We start from the raw sequence: 16,704 nt of genomic DNA, 5'->3' as shown, positions 1-16,704 counted from the left end.
TCTCGCTACCTTTTTTTCTGTAATTTCTGTCTGTGAAGCCCATTTTTGGTAATCTGCATTTTTTCCATATCTGGTCAGTAACTTAGCTTTGGGTTCGGACGTTGTAAAGTAAGCGCTGTCGTGAGGAAGTTCTTTTTCTTCGCTGAAAAGGAAAGAAGCAGAAGTAAATAACGGTATGTTACTTTATTTCTGTCACAACAATCGATTTTAACAGGTGAAAACATACACAAGCGTTGCATGCTTCAAGCTGAACTACATTGTAACGAATATTTTACAATATTTGTCACACTTAATTTTTTTACTTCCTTTGTAAAGATAAAAAAACAACAAATAAAAAGACATTTAATTAGACACGATGTGTTGTTTGATAAAATGACTTTAAAGTTTGCACCAAAGTTTTCTTAATTCTAAGGGAAAAAACGCTAAGCTATTTTTTAACAATTTCTCCTTTATTTTGTCAAATAAAGTAACATATTTATAGGAGTGTTCCATTAATATTTTTAATTTTTTTCATTTCGCGCAAAACTACTCAAGGGCTATCTGCGCTAGCCATCCCTAATCTAGCAGTGTAAGACCAGAGGGAAGGCAGGTAGTCATCACCACCCACCGTCAACTCTTGGGCTACTCTTTTACTAACGAATAGTTGGATTGACAGTCACATTATAACGCCTCCACGGCTGAAAGGGCGAGCACGTTTGGTGCGACGAGGATTCGAACCCACGACCCTCAGATTATGAGTCGAACGCCTTAACCCACCTGGCCATGCAAAGCCAATATTTTTAATGTGATGGTGTTGTCATTTTTAGAAGCTTTTTAAGATTAGATGCAGTTTTAAGGTTTAAATTTCCTTGTGAATGAGTAGAAACAGTACTTCTTCTTAACCCTTTGTGCCAAATATCAAATTAAAGTATTTTAAATTTTTCTATTTATTATCCAAAAATCATTGCTGTTCGGTATAAAAAAACAACACCAATAAAAATACATATACGAAGGTTCTTTCTAATGAACAATATTCATCACGTAAAGAGATACTTTCATAAAACTGTGAGTCATAGCAGGAAGAAAAGTGTGCACGAATACCTGTTTTCTGAAGTTTGGTGAGCAAATGCTTTTGTTCCTTCCGGTGTTGTTACTTTAGCTGATGTCATTTTTCTCGTAGGTTGACCTCCTCTCTCGAGTTCTAAGTTGAACAGTCCTTTTAAATAGTCGGACATTGTTTTGTGATTTGGATCCGGTACTGCAAATATGTGAATATATGTGGGAACGACACCTCTAATTTTTTTTTATATTATATACTGTTAATATATATATATATGAACTTTCTAAAAACTCAATATATTCATTAAATTAGGTTTTTTAAACATTCGATTCAAACCTCTTTGTAAAGCATGAAACAATCATTTGATAAAATTTTATTCAATGGCGATCATTGTTTGTCCATTAAAATTGTCTAAAAGAGGTTGTTGGTTATTTGCACCCGTATATTTGAATTGTTAGAATAAAAATTGAGATTCGAGAAAACTAAAGTGTTGAAATCTATCTTTCGTTGTGATTACTGATGTCAGGTTACGTTTAATATATAAAATTGTTTTAAATGGAATGAATTAACAATTAAGTAAAAAATTAAATTTCCGTAATAAAACTTAAATATATATCAAAATGAAAAACATGCCCTTACCAAGCAATCTTCTCAAAACTGCATCACCACAGTACTTTGCAAATTCTTGAGATAATTTTTCACATTCTAATTCTTCTTTAGACTTTTGTTTTCGTGACAGTGTAGGAGTATCCGTTGTTTGCGTTGAGCTGCTTATTCTATTACTGCTTAGAAGAATGTTGGTATCACTTCCTGCACGGTTTTCTACACTGTTGTTCTTAAAAGCATTTTCTTCTGACAGTGAGAATATTTCGTTTTTTACCTGATTAACACTAGAGTTACAGGAACAATCTGATGATATTTGTTGTTTCTTTGTAGCCTCAGTGCATGACGGTGATGAGCTATCTGACATATGTTCGAAATTTTGTTGTTCTTGCACAGTGCAGATGTTGGAATACGTTGGTGTCATCTGACAGGTAACGCTATTATCAAAAGAGATTGAAGTCGCACCTTGCGATACTGAGTAAATCTTATTATCTTCTAAGTCCACATAAGACATGTTGGAATATATTGGTGACACCTGATGTATAATTTTACTATCAAAAGACTTTGAAGATACCTCTTCTGGAATTGAGAAGGAATTCCGTTTTTCCGAGTTTACATTGCAAATATTTGAATACGTTGGTGATATTTGGTGTTTAACACTATTGTCTAAAGACATTGAAGATGCCTCATTTACAATTAAAAAAGAATTAGTTTTCTCTGACTCGACAGTGAAGCTGTTTGGATACGTTTGTGCAATTTGATTCTTAACAACATTTTCGATAAACGATGAAGGTAAACGTTTTGTTACTGAGAAAAAGTTATGTTTATCTTGGTGCATAGTACTACTAGTATAATAAGGTTGTGGTACTTGAGGCCTAGTACTGTCAGCGGATAATGCAGCCTCTGGCATTTGAGTATAATTCCGTTCTTTTTGGCATGCAGTACTAAGGTTAGAGTATGTTAGAGACATAGGTGAAGGAGGTTTGATTTGTTGTTCCTGGGTAGATATATTGGCGTAGGTGGGTGATATAACTTCTTTTCTGAGATCTGAAACGTTCTGGTACCAAGCTTCACAAGAATCAGTAAACCTGTTAGAGGAATCATCTGTTGAAGAGGTATGAAGTTGAAAAGGAAAAGCTTTAGGGCTCGACTTAGAACTAAAAGTGACAGAACTATCACATTTAGAAGATGAAGAAGTGACAGAGTGAAGTACTGGGAATGACACCTCTTGACTAGTTAAAACATTCAGAGTTCTCATGTCATTGGAATTCGACTCCAATGAAGGTTCAGAGAGTGAAGAATTTGGCACTGAAAAAACACCTTTCAGCATTTCAGCAGACGACTGATTATTAGGATTAACACTTGTAGTTTTTAAATCTTCAAAAGGGCTAAGCCTTGTAGACTTTGATTTTGTAGTCACACCATAACAGTGAGAGTCAGCGATTTCTGCAGTTGCGTTGTTAGTGGCTCTCCTTTCCAGAAAGTTTTGGTTGTCATTACAAATATAGGAGTTACAATATAGACGATAAGCCATTGTATTTCTTTGCCTATTTTCAATAAAATTTTCATCCCAAGAATATGGGATAACACCATTGCCACCAGACTGGGATGATGAAGATCCTTGGTAGTTGCTTAAAGCAGAAGTGTTTTGACCTTCCTTAGTAAATTGTTCTTCTTCATTTATTAAGGAAATAGTGTTGGGTTTAAAATGCCCTGTCGGAGAGTTCGAAGATAAGCGCGATCCATTAGTGTTCTGTGCTATGGAATTATGCCGATACTCACAACTGATTGGATCTTTAAGCTGTGTTGGTGATTGTCTGCTGGGTGACAGTGGGTGCTGTAGTTGATGAGTAACCACATTTCCTGTGTTTTTTTCTGAATTATATTCTATATCTTTAAATCCACTTTGGTAACTCATACTTAAATTTTGAAAGGAATTTCTATGGGAAGAAGAAAGAAAAATTGATAAGAAATAAAATTTACGAGAGTTAAATCAATAAACAAAAATTGGTATTAGTTTTGATATATTCAATAAATAAAACAGGAAAAGTTTTCAAAAAAATATTACCGTACAGATTAATCTTAAAAAGCCTAATGGCTTAACGCCTTCTACTGTTGAACGCTAAAAACTTTCATTAACAAATGTTATCAAAACGTTATCTTTATTAAGTAATTATGCTTGATTGTCTTTGACTTTTGCTATGAACAATACTGACTGCTTGTGGTTAAATTACCAAACTGCGAAGAAATAGAAATCATATTCATCTGAGACTGGTGTACATAATATACTATCGTTGTCCGAAAACGCGAATCTGTAGGTGTATTGAATATCTTTCAAGTGTACTTTGTCTAAATCTGTACGAGTCTTCGTTAAATTTTACGCTTGGTTTTACTCTTTTAAAGAAACCCCGGTAAATAAATTTTCATCACAGTTATTTCTGTCTAATTCTATGATGCATAAACAGTTCATCCTTACGGTATAGAAATCACATGGTGCCGGCGACTTGTTTGAAAACTGATTATATCAAATCGAAACAGGAAAACATAGCTAGTCAGAAGCCCTTGGAACATAAATAGTAGAGAGAAAATTACGAGAATTGGGATCTTCAACGTGAAGTGCACATTATACACGAGCGAACTTAATTTTGAATTATTGACCAAAAGAAGAACACCCAGCTAGTAGCATTTGCTCTCACAAGGACTAGGTCTGGCTATTTGAATGGAATAAAGGGATTAGCTACTATTTTCAATGACGCAACCACACGTAGCTAGCTGGTGTTGTTGATTAGCTGCGTTATTTTAGTATATCAGTGCAAAATTATAGATGGTTATTCGTATATAATCTTTTGTAGCTTTGCATGAATACCTGAAAAGAAACACACGAACAAACTCGTACTTTCTGTTACTGACGGTTAAATGCAAACATATTTAAAACCACAGATAATAAACTAGCCTCTGCTTTTTTATATATATAACTAGCTACTGGAGATGACGTAACATTCTGTGGGATAATTTGAACTTCTGATTATATTCTTTAGAGAGGCGAATTTTGTAGGTTATGTCTAACCTACAATGCAGCATTTCTAATCTGACAAGCAACATTTAAGATTGTAATGTAAACTCCATTGGCTAATCTTCTCTGAAAGTGGTTAAAAACCACGAAATAACTTTTTTTTCTTGGTCACTATTTTTCAGTCCAATTGAGCACTTTGTGATAAATATGTATGTTGTAATTACTACTGTAATCCTCTACTGATACATTCAAAACTTCTTTAGAATGGACTGCAATCGAAAATAACTCATTCTATCATTTTGATGGATAAATTCGACATTAGGTAGGTGTTCCAATAAAGTAATCATTCAATGTGTGTGTGCAGCAACGTGATTTATATTGGTATTTTCCACCCGAGAATACATGAACTAAACGGTCAGATCATGCAAGCTTTAACGTTCAAGCATAACCATTCATATCTTAGAATTGCTGATCAGATGGAGGGCAATCAGCAATACTCAATGCTTAATATTTGATAACTTTTCACTGAATAGAGGGATTCACTGCCAGATTTACAAAGCTTACACAGATCAAAGTGCGAAACCTCCACAGAAGCATATCACAGAGCGAACATCGAACATTCCGTATGCATTCCAGCACACTAATCTTTGGGGAACTAAGCTAGGCCTGGTATCTAGAGTTTTATCCACAACTTGGCTCTGCACATCTATGTTATTCACCTTATTATTGTTTGTTGACATAATTACAATTACGGCATCATAAATATATTGTGAAATCGTTCTTTTAAATTTCAGTAAAGGCCAGGAGGTTAAGACACTCGACTAGTAATCTGAGGGATGCAGGTTCAAATCCCCGTCAAACCAAACATGCTCGCCTTTTCAGCCGTGGGTGCGTAATAATGTGCGATCAATCCCACTATTTATTGGTAAAAGAGTAGCCTAAAGAGTTGGCGGTGGGTGGTGATGACTAGCTGCCTTTCTTCTAGTCTTACATTGCTAAATTAGGAACGGCTAGCGCAGATAGCCCTCGTGTAGCTTTGCGCGAAATTAAAAAATCAAACTCAAACAAACAAACATATTTCACTGTTTTTTCTATTTTTTACTAAAGAAATTACCTGATAGGAATTATAAATTGAGAACTTTATTTCAATTATTTGTAGGTACACGCTTTCTTGAAATAGAACTTTATAATTAAATTAAACACATTACAAATAATTCATCACTAATATACAAATATTCATTACTTCTATATTTCCCTTTTTTAAAAAAAAAATTACGAACGAAAGAAGCCTGGCATGGCATAGTGGGTGGTGATGACTAGCTGCTTTTCATCTAGGCTTACACTTCTAAATTAGGGATGACTAGCGCAGATAGCCCTCGTGTAGCTTTGTTCGAAATTCAGAAAACAAGCAAGTTTTAAAATTTTATATATCTTATGTTGAAACTATTCATAACTGCATGAAATCTCAGCCTTTGCAAATACTGAAGAAGTTCTAAAGTTTCAGAAAAATGTATTTGTCTGCATAGTACATTTTGCACGATACGCAACGTAATACTAAAAATGCTCAGTTCCTTTGAGGACTTAACTGTGTAGTTTTTCTATAAAATTAACAATGGAATCACGCAATGAATTTACATACGTTCTCGCTGACGTATCAACTATCACTTCACAGTAATCTGGAGGTGGAGGTAAAGGTTTACTTGATGGCTGGACCACAACATCTGTCGTATGAGGAGGAGGTGGTAGTGGTAGCTCTGGGCTTGAGCATATCGACGCTTCTTCAAGAGTTGTTGATTGGCGAGGCTGAGAACTTGAAATTCTTCTAAGTTCATCATCATCAACGTTGTTTTTCCAATCTAAATTTTCAGTCTCTTGATCTGAAGTTGGTGTAGGTGGTAGAGGGCGCGTTGAGAAATGCTGTGGAGGAGGAGCAGGAGGCTTGTTGATTCGCTTAGACGGTGCAGCAGTAAAATTTCTTTTAGACTGAGTGTTGGTAGTGTCAAGGGGTATAATACCGTCTTCAGTGATAACCCTTAGGGTAGATGTATTATTGGGATGATGAATCTCCTCAAGCTGGGCTTTGCGTGGAGATTTTCCGAAACTCGGGTCTTTTATAACCCTGAAAAAAATTGTTAAAAAGAATGTTCAGTAACCTCAGAATATAGAAAAAGAAAACAAATACATCGATACTGCGTCAATCTCAAACATATCCTAACATTTTTGGTAGATAAAATAAAGTCAAATAAAGCACATTTCTTGCGTAGATCAACATTCCAAACTTTAATACCAGCTATGTTTAAACATTCACACAAAATGTTTACTAAGAGTATTTTTGTACTTACCGTAACGTTACGACGACTAGATATCAGTCGTTATCATGATTAGTAGACTAACTGACTAATTAAATGCACTTTTAATTAACTGTCTGTCATTAATGTTAATTAATTGACTGTCATTTTTATAGCATGCCCTCAGCTGGAAAGTGCAAAGCGTATTCAATAACATTACTCCTCGAAGCACACACCCTTGTTTCGCAGGCCCGTATGTAAACCACTAGACCATACCTGGGCAGTGTGAACTTAGGAAGAAAATACTTGAAGCTCTCCGAAACTCTAAATAAGCACTTTATTAATAGCGAGGTTGCCCAACAGAAAACTGATGATTGAACACAATCTAATTATTATTAAAGTTCTTTGGTGTATTAGCACCCAAATTCAGTAATTCTGACTTCATTGGTGTAATATTATTTTAAATTATTCTAATTTCAGTCAACAAGGTTAAGTTTCTTTAAACTATATAAACCATGAATTCGAATATATCTTGTCACTACAACTCTCCAACGTTAGACAAATATTTATTAATTGCTAACTCCTAGATACTTGTAGATTACAGAAGATTTACACATATATAGTGGTACATAAAAAGGTACAAGTGATTATTTCGGCGAAAAATTAAATGTCGTTGAAAGCCTAACATTCTTCACAAAGAAAAGCAGTATAGCTCATCTCATCTACATCTTAAGCATTGTTTGAAAAAAATAGAAATTCTGCAACTTCTAAAAGACAACAATCGGTACACATCTTATCCATCCAACACTCGAGGAATTCCGTAATTTTTCATGCTTAAAGCTTCGCAGAATAGCTTAAGCCTGAATGGAATTTTGTAGAAGAAAATCACAATCTGTATTCGTAAGATATACCGAGTAACTAACCCAAGATATACTCTTCGGTCTGCACCACCAACATTCTCCATTTTAAATGATCTAAGGATTTTATTTTGTTAATGCATTTTATCCTAATGGAGAATTAAGTAAGCATTAAAGCTTTAGAAAATGACTAAATAAATTTTATTACATTCAAATAAACATTTCCGTATCAAGGAAGAAAGAAAAAAAAAAGATTTAAATTTAACCGCTAACATTTTAGTTATTATCAAAGTTTCGGTGCTTAGTGTTCCCTGTTTATCAAATTATTTACCTTTTAGGTCACAATAGCAGTTTAGAAGGCCCTCTATAAGTTTTTAGTTGATTTACGAGTTAAACATTTCGAAGGAAGCTTACAGATAGAAAATAAATAAAACCTATTTCAGCCAGTTTCAACAATCGTCACGAATGAAACATGAGGTATTTTTTATAGCGAGTAATTCTAACCGAGCATAGCCAGAAATACTGGAACCAATAGTCGCAATGGGCACTAAACAACGTAAATATATCTTGGTATTTGAAAGAAATAATATGTCCCAAAAAGGGGTCTTTCGGGAATTTAGGTTAAACCTGCCTGCAGACTCAGCTGTATTTATTATTCCAAAGATTTTAGCACAATAAAGCAATATAATTCGGATGCAATATAGCAGTACACTTAAAGAAACGAAAACATATTTTACTTCCTCTAGAGTTTTTCAAGTGAAAAGTTCAAAGAAAATTAGTTAGAAAACAATAACATTTCAAATGAATATCGTATTTAAGCTAGAACGTTGTCAAAACCATCATTTATCACTAAGTTTCACATATTTTTTTTATTATTAGTTCTTTGGTCTTAAATGTTTTATCATATTGTATAATCTTATTATTTCACGATATATATGTATCTAATTTATGAAAACATTTTTTCCAAATGCACAATAGCTGAAGCGTTGATATTTATTTTTTAATGATTTCAGAGCTGTAAGTTTTCACAGAAAAGATATTAAATTGATTAATAAATTAGAAGCAACTCGAGATGATAATATTTTTATACTGAAAATCAGTAAATTACAGGAACAAATGTTATTTTATCACTTTACTATAATGTTTAATTGCGTTAATTATTTTTTTTAATAGGCCTTGTGAAACTGATGTTACATAAAACCCAATGTCCTTTAAATGACGGATATAAATAGAGTTAACTTAAGATTTTGGGTTTCACAATACAGTTGGCTAGGTCCGCTACAATGCTCACCATGAAACCCATTCTGCTATGTTATACAACAGTAGATAAAGTGATAACTTGTGATAGACCAGCTAAAAGTAAAGTGTTTAAATGTTGTTAAAATTACTGTTTGATCAATCTAACTGTCTCTAATAGAGTATGTGGATTTTTATTTTAATAGCAAAGTCACATCGGGCTATCTGCTGTGTCTACCGAGGGAAATTGAACCCCTAATTTTAATGTTGTAAATCCGAAGACTTACCGCTGTCCCAGCGGGGAACATCTCTAATAGAACCCTTGAAGTTATACGCTACAAATGCAGACAATAAATTACCTTTGCCAGAACTATATTTACATTTTGGTATGTATTCTATTGTAAGTGTTAACTACTTAAAAATGTTATTGCAAGTTACTGAAGATAATCTCAATAACATTTAGTAAATAGGAGTCCAGCTTCCAAGTAAATTAGAATAGGTTTAATATTTCATCATTTGATTAGGTTCAACAGAGTGACAATTTGAATTTGAGTTTAAAAGTACAATCACTTACTTTAAAACATGTAATTGTAAAACACTAAAGAAAAGTATTGCAAATTAAAACAACATCATGACACCACTGTTCAAGAGCACACTCTCAGATTTACAATAAAATATTTTAAAGTAATTTCTTAATTTTTAAACACATCAGTTTGAGTTTGATTTGAAGGAAATATTTGTTAGTGTCTGATATAGTGCCTATCAAGTGGGTTTGTTACTTTATGTTGAAAAAAATAAGTGTCTTGTGGTTTGTCAGTGTAAAGTGTATTTGTTTCTACAAAACCGTGGCAGAAACATAATGGCACGAGTTTTGTAAAACTATACATGTACACTACTGTTCTACGGAAATATACATTTATATATGCAAAGGAAAAGAAAGAGAATGACCACACAAACCATATTTTTATTTCATTAAAAAACGCGTTATAATGATAATAGTGATTTTTTTTTAAATATTAAGAAATACAGCTATAGATAATACTGATAGTAGTGCGAGTTATTCACGTGCATACTGTATTCAAACTGATTTATTTTTCCTGGACAAATTATGTAGCAATAGAAACGTTTATTGGGGTATTACTGCTGTTGATACACAGGTAACTAACATATACTTTCACTTTGTAAATGTAAAAACAAAACAAATCCAAATTAAATTTGCTAGTATTTCTAAAGGCATAATAAATAAAAGCCTTGTTATCAAAAAGCTGTTTTATTTTAATTGCATACACAAAAGCTATTTTATAATTCATACATTTTAAATCAAGTCCCTATTCATTGAGCAGTAAACGTAAGAGCGTGTAATGCTAAAATTCAAGGTTCTATGTCTGCAGTGGTCACATTGTAGATTGTCGATTGTACAGTTTTGCGCTTCAGCCAAGCAAACAAATTATAAGTTAAGTAGCCTTTTTGAATGTTACATTTATTATCAGTTTATATTATTTGTATGGAAGAAAACCCCCCAGTGGGACAGCGGTAAGTCTTCGGATTTACAATGCTCGAATCAGGGGTTCGATTCCCCGCGGTAGACACAGTAGATAGCCCAATGTAGCATTGCTGTAAGCAGTGCATACATACATACATAATAAAATAAGAAAACGACCAAGGACATATATTTCAGCTACAATATTTTTCAGTGATTATGTATGATGTATCAGAAGACATCCAGTAACGATGTTAAAGAAAGAGACCAAGTCTCTAAACCTTGCTTTAAGCTCAGAAATAAGTTCTTATGTATCGAACGCACTGAATGAAATAAATACTGCACTCTTCAAACATTCTTTTAAGAAACCTCTCAAGGAATTGCGTGTTCAAAACTCCAGTGTACTGTAAACAGTAGAACTAGGAAAGGGAGTATGCGTACAGAATGGCCAATGAAGAAACGTTTAATCATTCCAAAACGACAGAGCTTTTTAAATGCTTTATTGAGTACTGCTATAATATTTTAGAAGTATATGAATAACGAAAAAAATTGCTAATAAAAGTTTAAAATATAAAAAAAACAAAGACTATTTTAATAAAATGTCCGTGTGGAAATAACAGGGTTTTGTTAAGGATGTATATTATTAAATTCAACTGTACCTGAAAATTTTATCCTTTTTTTTGTAGATATCTGTGTGTGTGTCTTTCTTATAGCAAAGCCACTTCGGGCTATCTGCTGAGCCCACCGAGGGGAATCGAACCCCTGATTTTAGCATTGTAACTTCGTAAACTTACCGCTGTACTAGCAGGGGGCATTTGTAAATGTCAAAAAGTATAAACTCTGATGATAATACACATATACCAAATAATGCGCTAGCAGGTAATGTCACAAAGGTTGAGGTTCATTATATTAAATATAAAAAATTGGAAATGAAATTTTAAACCTGAAAGATATAAGGAGCTAAACAGACTAAATCAGAGACTCCTAGTAACCAGATATAGTCTTCGCTAATTTTATTGACCAGAAAGAAGCTGCCTAATCATGACCATCCTTTGTAACAAGGGCCTTGCTAAGTTTTTGAAACCAATAACGGTATTGACTGTAACTCTTATAAAGCATCTACCACTGGTATTTTGAAGCGTCTCAAACCTTGAAATCTTCGATCTGAAACCTAACACGCTAACGACATGTCAAAACCTGAACCAGATTAAATCAACAATTAAAGAGATGGTTTCCGCACTTTCATGATATCTTAAGGGTGAATTTTTTTAAATACAATGAATAATCATAGACCAATTTAAACACAGTCAGCAAAACAGAGCAACATATCCATCAAATGACCGAAGGCCATATTAGGCAGTCTCTCTTATTGTATTATGAAATGGAACTACTTAACTTGCGAAATGTAATTTGGAAACTGAAGAAGTCTAAATAAATATATTTGGTAATTATGAAAAAGCAGTCTACAGGGAGTTATAAATCTAATATATTCAACTTCTTCTAGTGGGTTCGTGCAATGTGAATCATAAATAACAAAAAGTCACACATGCAGCATTTATTTATTTATTAAGCTAGAAGGGTTCATAACCAACCAAAAACATGGTAACCTCCTTCTAAATGTAAGGTATTGTTGAAACATGTTGCTATTATTAGTGCCGGTCTTTGCTTGTATATCCATTCCAGGACATCGGCCGTGATGACCGATCCTGACCCTTGCCTCCGCATCTTATTGCCAATATCTACTGCGTTTAACTGTGAGATATAGTTGTGATTGCTCTGAATAGCACTTGGGTAGGTGAAAACCTTTGGCATGTATTAATGTTGCTAAAACCAAGCCAAATGCACAGGGTATTGGTTTCGATGATTCCATTGCTATTCTCATGGCTTTGCTGCTGATTCACACAAGTGGATCGCATTGTTATCGTGGCAGTTGTTCTCAACAGATTGGTGAGGTTCCTCTGCTACAATATTTGAGCTGCAACATATTTAAAAGGATAAAACATAGACGTAGAGAAAAATGTCTGTGTGAAATCTCAGTGCATGAATATTTTGCTATCTGGAGTCCACTGACATAGTGTTTTGACGTACATTTGTGAATTTACAATTCTCATGTTTAAACATGTTCACGACTTGTCACTAAATGATAATAACCACCAACATTTATCTAAATATTTATACCCGAACATCGAGTGGCAAATAAATATATATGTATACACGCATACACAAAGGAAATTTTAGGAATCTATTCAGTGCAACAGACAGCTGTTTGGCTTATTATTATTTTCATTCTGTTAATTTCCCGAAATATAGAAAATCTATGCTGAATTTATATATCACATACATAGAGACAAAAGAAAGAGCGAGCAACTGTATTGTTCACCTACCTTAGGCTCTCCCCATTGATTTAAATAAGACAGCAGTTTCAACTGTGTAAGCAATTAAGAGACACCGCGCTCTTGAATGTGGGAAATCGATAATTCTACACCGTGACAACGCACAACTCGCATTTACCTCGGAAAGAAAATCCGTAAAGAAACTCAATTAAAGAAAAAGGGACTATGAATTGATTCTAACTTCGAAAATCTTTATGAGAATTTATACCCTTTATGAAAACGTTTCTGTGAAAAACTAAAAGGGTATCATAAAGATAGCTCAGAGTTATGATCAAATAATAGGTTGCAATACATAACTCATAAGCGAAGTTCACACACGTTTGTCTGTTTCTTGTGCTGTATTTTGCGCATATCTACTCGAGGGCTATCTGTGCTAGCCGTCCCTAATTTAGTAGTGTAAGACTAGAGGGAAGGCAGCTAGTCATCACCACCCACCGCCAACTCTTGGGCTACTCTTTTTACCAACGAATAGTGAGATTGACCGTAACATTATAACTCCCCCACGGCTGAAAGGGAGAGCATATTTGGTGTGACGGAGATTCGAATTCGCGACCCTCGGATTGCGAGTCGAGTGAGCATGTTCGGTGACAGGATTCGAAACGCAACATGAAGACTGCAAATCGAGTACCTTGCCAGTCTTTATTTGCAAGCGACGGCTAAAACTAAACATATTTATAGTTGTGTGGCAAATGTTTAAATTTATTTCTAATACTAAATATTTGTTTCACAAGCGTACAGCACTAAGACAAAGACAGAAAAACTAAATTTTTTTATATATAACTGTACACTCTATACTAAAATATGGAAAGCGTTGGGACTATACTCTGAAAATAACTTTGCACACAAATGTTTTTGTCTTTAACTCAAAACAGCAAAGATATATTCTACGTTGCTAGAAATTTTGTATGTAATGTTAAGTAGGCTGAACATTTAAGGATGCTTGCAGAGAAATGGTATGACCATAAATGCACAACACGCGTGAAAATGCAAGAAAAAAATGGCTAAATGAGTTGTTTTTTGTTACTGATCATGGAAATGTTTGCAAAATTTATTGATCTTTGTGTTCACATTTCAAGTTTTATTGCGTTGTAATACTAGAAAATATAAATAAACACTTGAAAAGTTTGGAAGTGATTTAACTAGAACTGTTACAGTGGAATTAAAAAGCTTCTATCCAGCGTTTTTTTATATTAATTATTTCATAAAATTTCAAACTGGTTTTCAAAATTTCCGTTTAAAAGATTTGTTTTAGAATTTCGCGCAGCTACTAGAGGGCTATCTGCGCTTGCCATCCCTAATTTAACAGTGTAAGACTAGAGGGAAGGCAGCTAGTCATCACCACCCACCGCCAACTCTTGGGCTACTCTTTTACCAACGAATAGTGGGATTGATCATCACATTATAACGCCCCGACCACTGAAAGGGCAAGCATGTTTAGTGCGATGGGGATGCGAACCCGCGACCCTCAGATTACGAGTCGCACGCCTTAACCCACCTGGCCATGCCTGGCCCCGTTTAAAAGAACCGAAGCCGCAAGACAAGCCATTCTGAATCTCCATGTAAAAATATCCATCTTACTTGTACGTCGTAACCACTATATATATATATAATAATCTGACTATAGTTTCGCTGTTCTCATGAACACAAAAAAATGATTCGTTTTTTACTGTTATTGCTATAATTATTTTTTACTCATTTGCACGTAAACATAGATAATCATTTCTATGCTATGGATATTCCTAAAAATAACAGAAGCGGTCATACTTTGTGATAATCTCAGGCTTTTTCTCTTTTCTTGTGTTTAGCTTTAACTCAGCATTGCCCAATTTGCGAAACTAAAGTGTCTTCTTGTGTTCCTCATGGTAGTCTAGTTAGAAAGAATTAGAGTATGCACAGCTATACTGAGTCATTCTTTTCTATCGTAATCTTAGGGTTGCGGGTTCGAAACCCTGTCACACCAAACACGCTTGCCCTTTCAGTCATGGGGGCGTTATAATGTGGCAGTCAATTCCACTATTCGTTGATAAAATCTAGCCCAAGAATTGGCGGTGGATAGTGATAACTAGCTGCCTTCCCTGTGGTCTTACACTGCTAAGTTAGGGACAACTAGCACAGATAGTCCTTGTGTAGCTTTGCGCGAAATTCAAAACAAACCAAACTTTTTTTTTCTATCTTTTACACTTACAGGAAATGACAGTACCTATCACCTTTCTAACTAAAAATATATGTGAATAAGTTTTATGCTTAACCGCCTGTAATTTTGAACTAATAGATTCAATGTCTTCTCTCGTTTGACTGAAGAGTGAGCTATTACCGTTACTCCATACAATTCACATACGGCCCAAAAGTGAGGAGCGCGTTTTTGTGTCAACGGGAAACGAACCATAAATTCTTGCTTACTTTTGCTTCGTACTTTTTTAAACGTTCATTGAGTTACTGTCCGTTACAAGAAGTCACACAAAGCTGATATACAAACTTAGACCTATACAAAAACCTGATTATGTGGTAAAGGACGATAACCAAAAGATTAAAGATTTGAGGGAAAAACAAACAAACACAGACTTGTTCAAATGTTTAGCCGTTAAAACGTGTACTTACAGATATGAAAATGTCAGACAGCCAGAATTTTCTGAAAACTTTGAAGAGTGTATTTTAATCATTCATGTAAGGTATATGAAATTGCAAGTCACTTCAAGAACTCATAATCTACATACTTTCACAACTAGATTAGATCTAGTTAAATACTTTCCGAAAGTAGAATCGATAAGTTATAAGCTACTACTCATAGTATGTGTCAGGTGGTTAGGGCGCATGGTTTGCAAACTGAGGTTCCGGGTCTGAATCCCCGTCCCACCAAACATGCTCGTCCTTTCAGCCATGGCATTGTTATAATTGCCAGTCAATACCACTATTCGTTTTTAAAAGAGTAGTCCAAGAGGTGGTAGTCGGTGTTGATGACTCGCAGCCTCTAGTCTGACACTGCTAAATTAGGGACGGCTATCGCAGATAACCCTCGTGTAACTTTGTGTGAAATTCAAAAAAATAAACAAACTAATAATATGAAAAACAATAAAAGAATGTCTTGAACCTATTGATGTCATATAATTGGAAGAATAAGATTGTAAAAATATTCCTCATAATTATTTTGACTACAGGATTTCATATTTCGCTAATAAACAAACTACTTTTAACATCTGATTCTCAACTTTATATGTAGGAATTATCTATGACATGTAGCAAGCATGTATGTTCGAATGGCATTTTTTACTTAATAAATAGAAAACAACCTCATGTATCATATAAATCATATGACACCTATCAGACTACACTGATAATTTCTTTCAGTGCAAGCATTTCTTTGTGCATTCGTTCCAACAGCATCGTGTTTTGTTTCACTTCCCAGCCCCAGTGGCACAGCGGTATGTCTGCGGACGTACAACGCTAAAAACCGGATTTCGATACTCGTGGGCAGAGCACAAATAGCTATTTGTGTAGCTTTGTGCATATTTACAAACCAATAACGTCAACAGTCACGTACGTGATCAAAACACTTCTTTAAAGTTCCCCGCTGGGACAGCGGTAAGTCTTCGAATTTACAACGGTAAAATCGGGAGTTAGATAGCCTTCGGTGGCCACAGCAGATAGCCCGATGAAACTTTGCTATAAGAAAACACACAGTTTGACTTTTAAAATATCGTATAGGACTGATTAAAAGAAATTTGAGTATGAGACATTTTCTATGTAATATTTAAGCATATGATTCTAATAATTCTTTTCTATTGCTCGTAAATTTGA

General features: G+C 34.4%; 1 protein-coding gene across 9 annotated transcripts in view; it reads right to left on the bottom strand.

The window, feature by feature from the left end:
* LOC143240804 (uncharacterized) overlaps positions 1 to 16,704 on the bottom strand; it is a 194,159-nt gene that overhangs the window by 3,420 nt on the left and 174,035 nt on the right. For all 9 annotated transcript variants that reach the window (XM_076483898.1, XM_076483900.1, XM_076483903.1 and 6 more), the window contains 4 exons: positions 6,295 to 6,774; positions 1,679 to 3,582; positions 1,081 to 1,237; positions 10 to 142 (listed from right to left, as the gene is read on the bottom strand). In XM_076483898.1, the coding sequence (XP_076340013.1) occupies positions 10 to 142; positions 1,081 to 1,237; positions 1,679 to 3,582; positions 6,295 to 6,774 (2,674 nt within the window). The remainder of the gene's footprint in view (positions 1 to 9; positions 143 to 1,080; positions 1,238 to 1,678; positions 3,583 to 6,294; positions 6,775 to 16,704) is intronic.

Source organism: Tachypleus tridentatus, chromosome 13, assembly GCF_004210375.1.
Source record: "Tachypleus tridentatus isolate NWPU-2018 chromosome 13, ASM421037v1, whole genome shotgun sequence".
Lineage (NCBI taxonomy): Eukaryota > Metazoa > Arthropoda > Merostomata > Xiphosura > Limulidae > Tachypleus > Tachypleus tridentatus.
The sequence above is the reverse complement of the archived record's forward strand: the minus strand, read 5'-3'. Positions and strand labels throughout refer to the sequence as shown.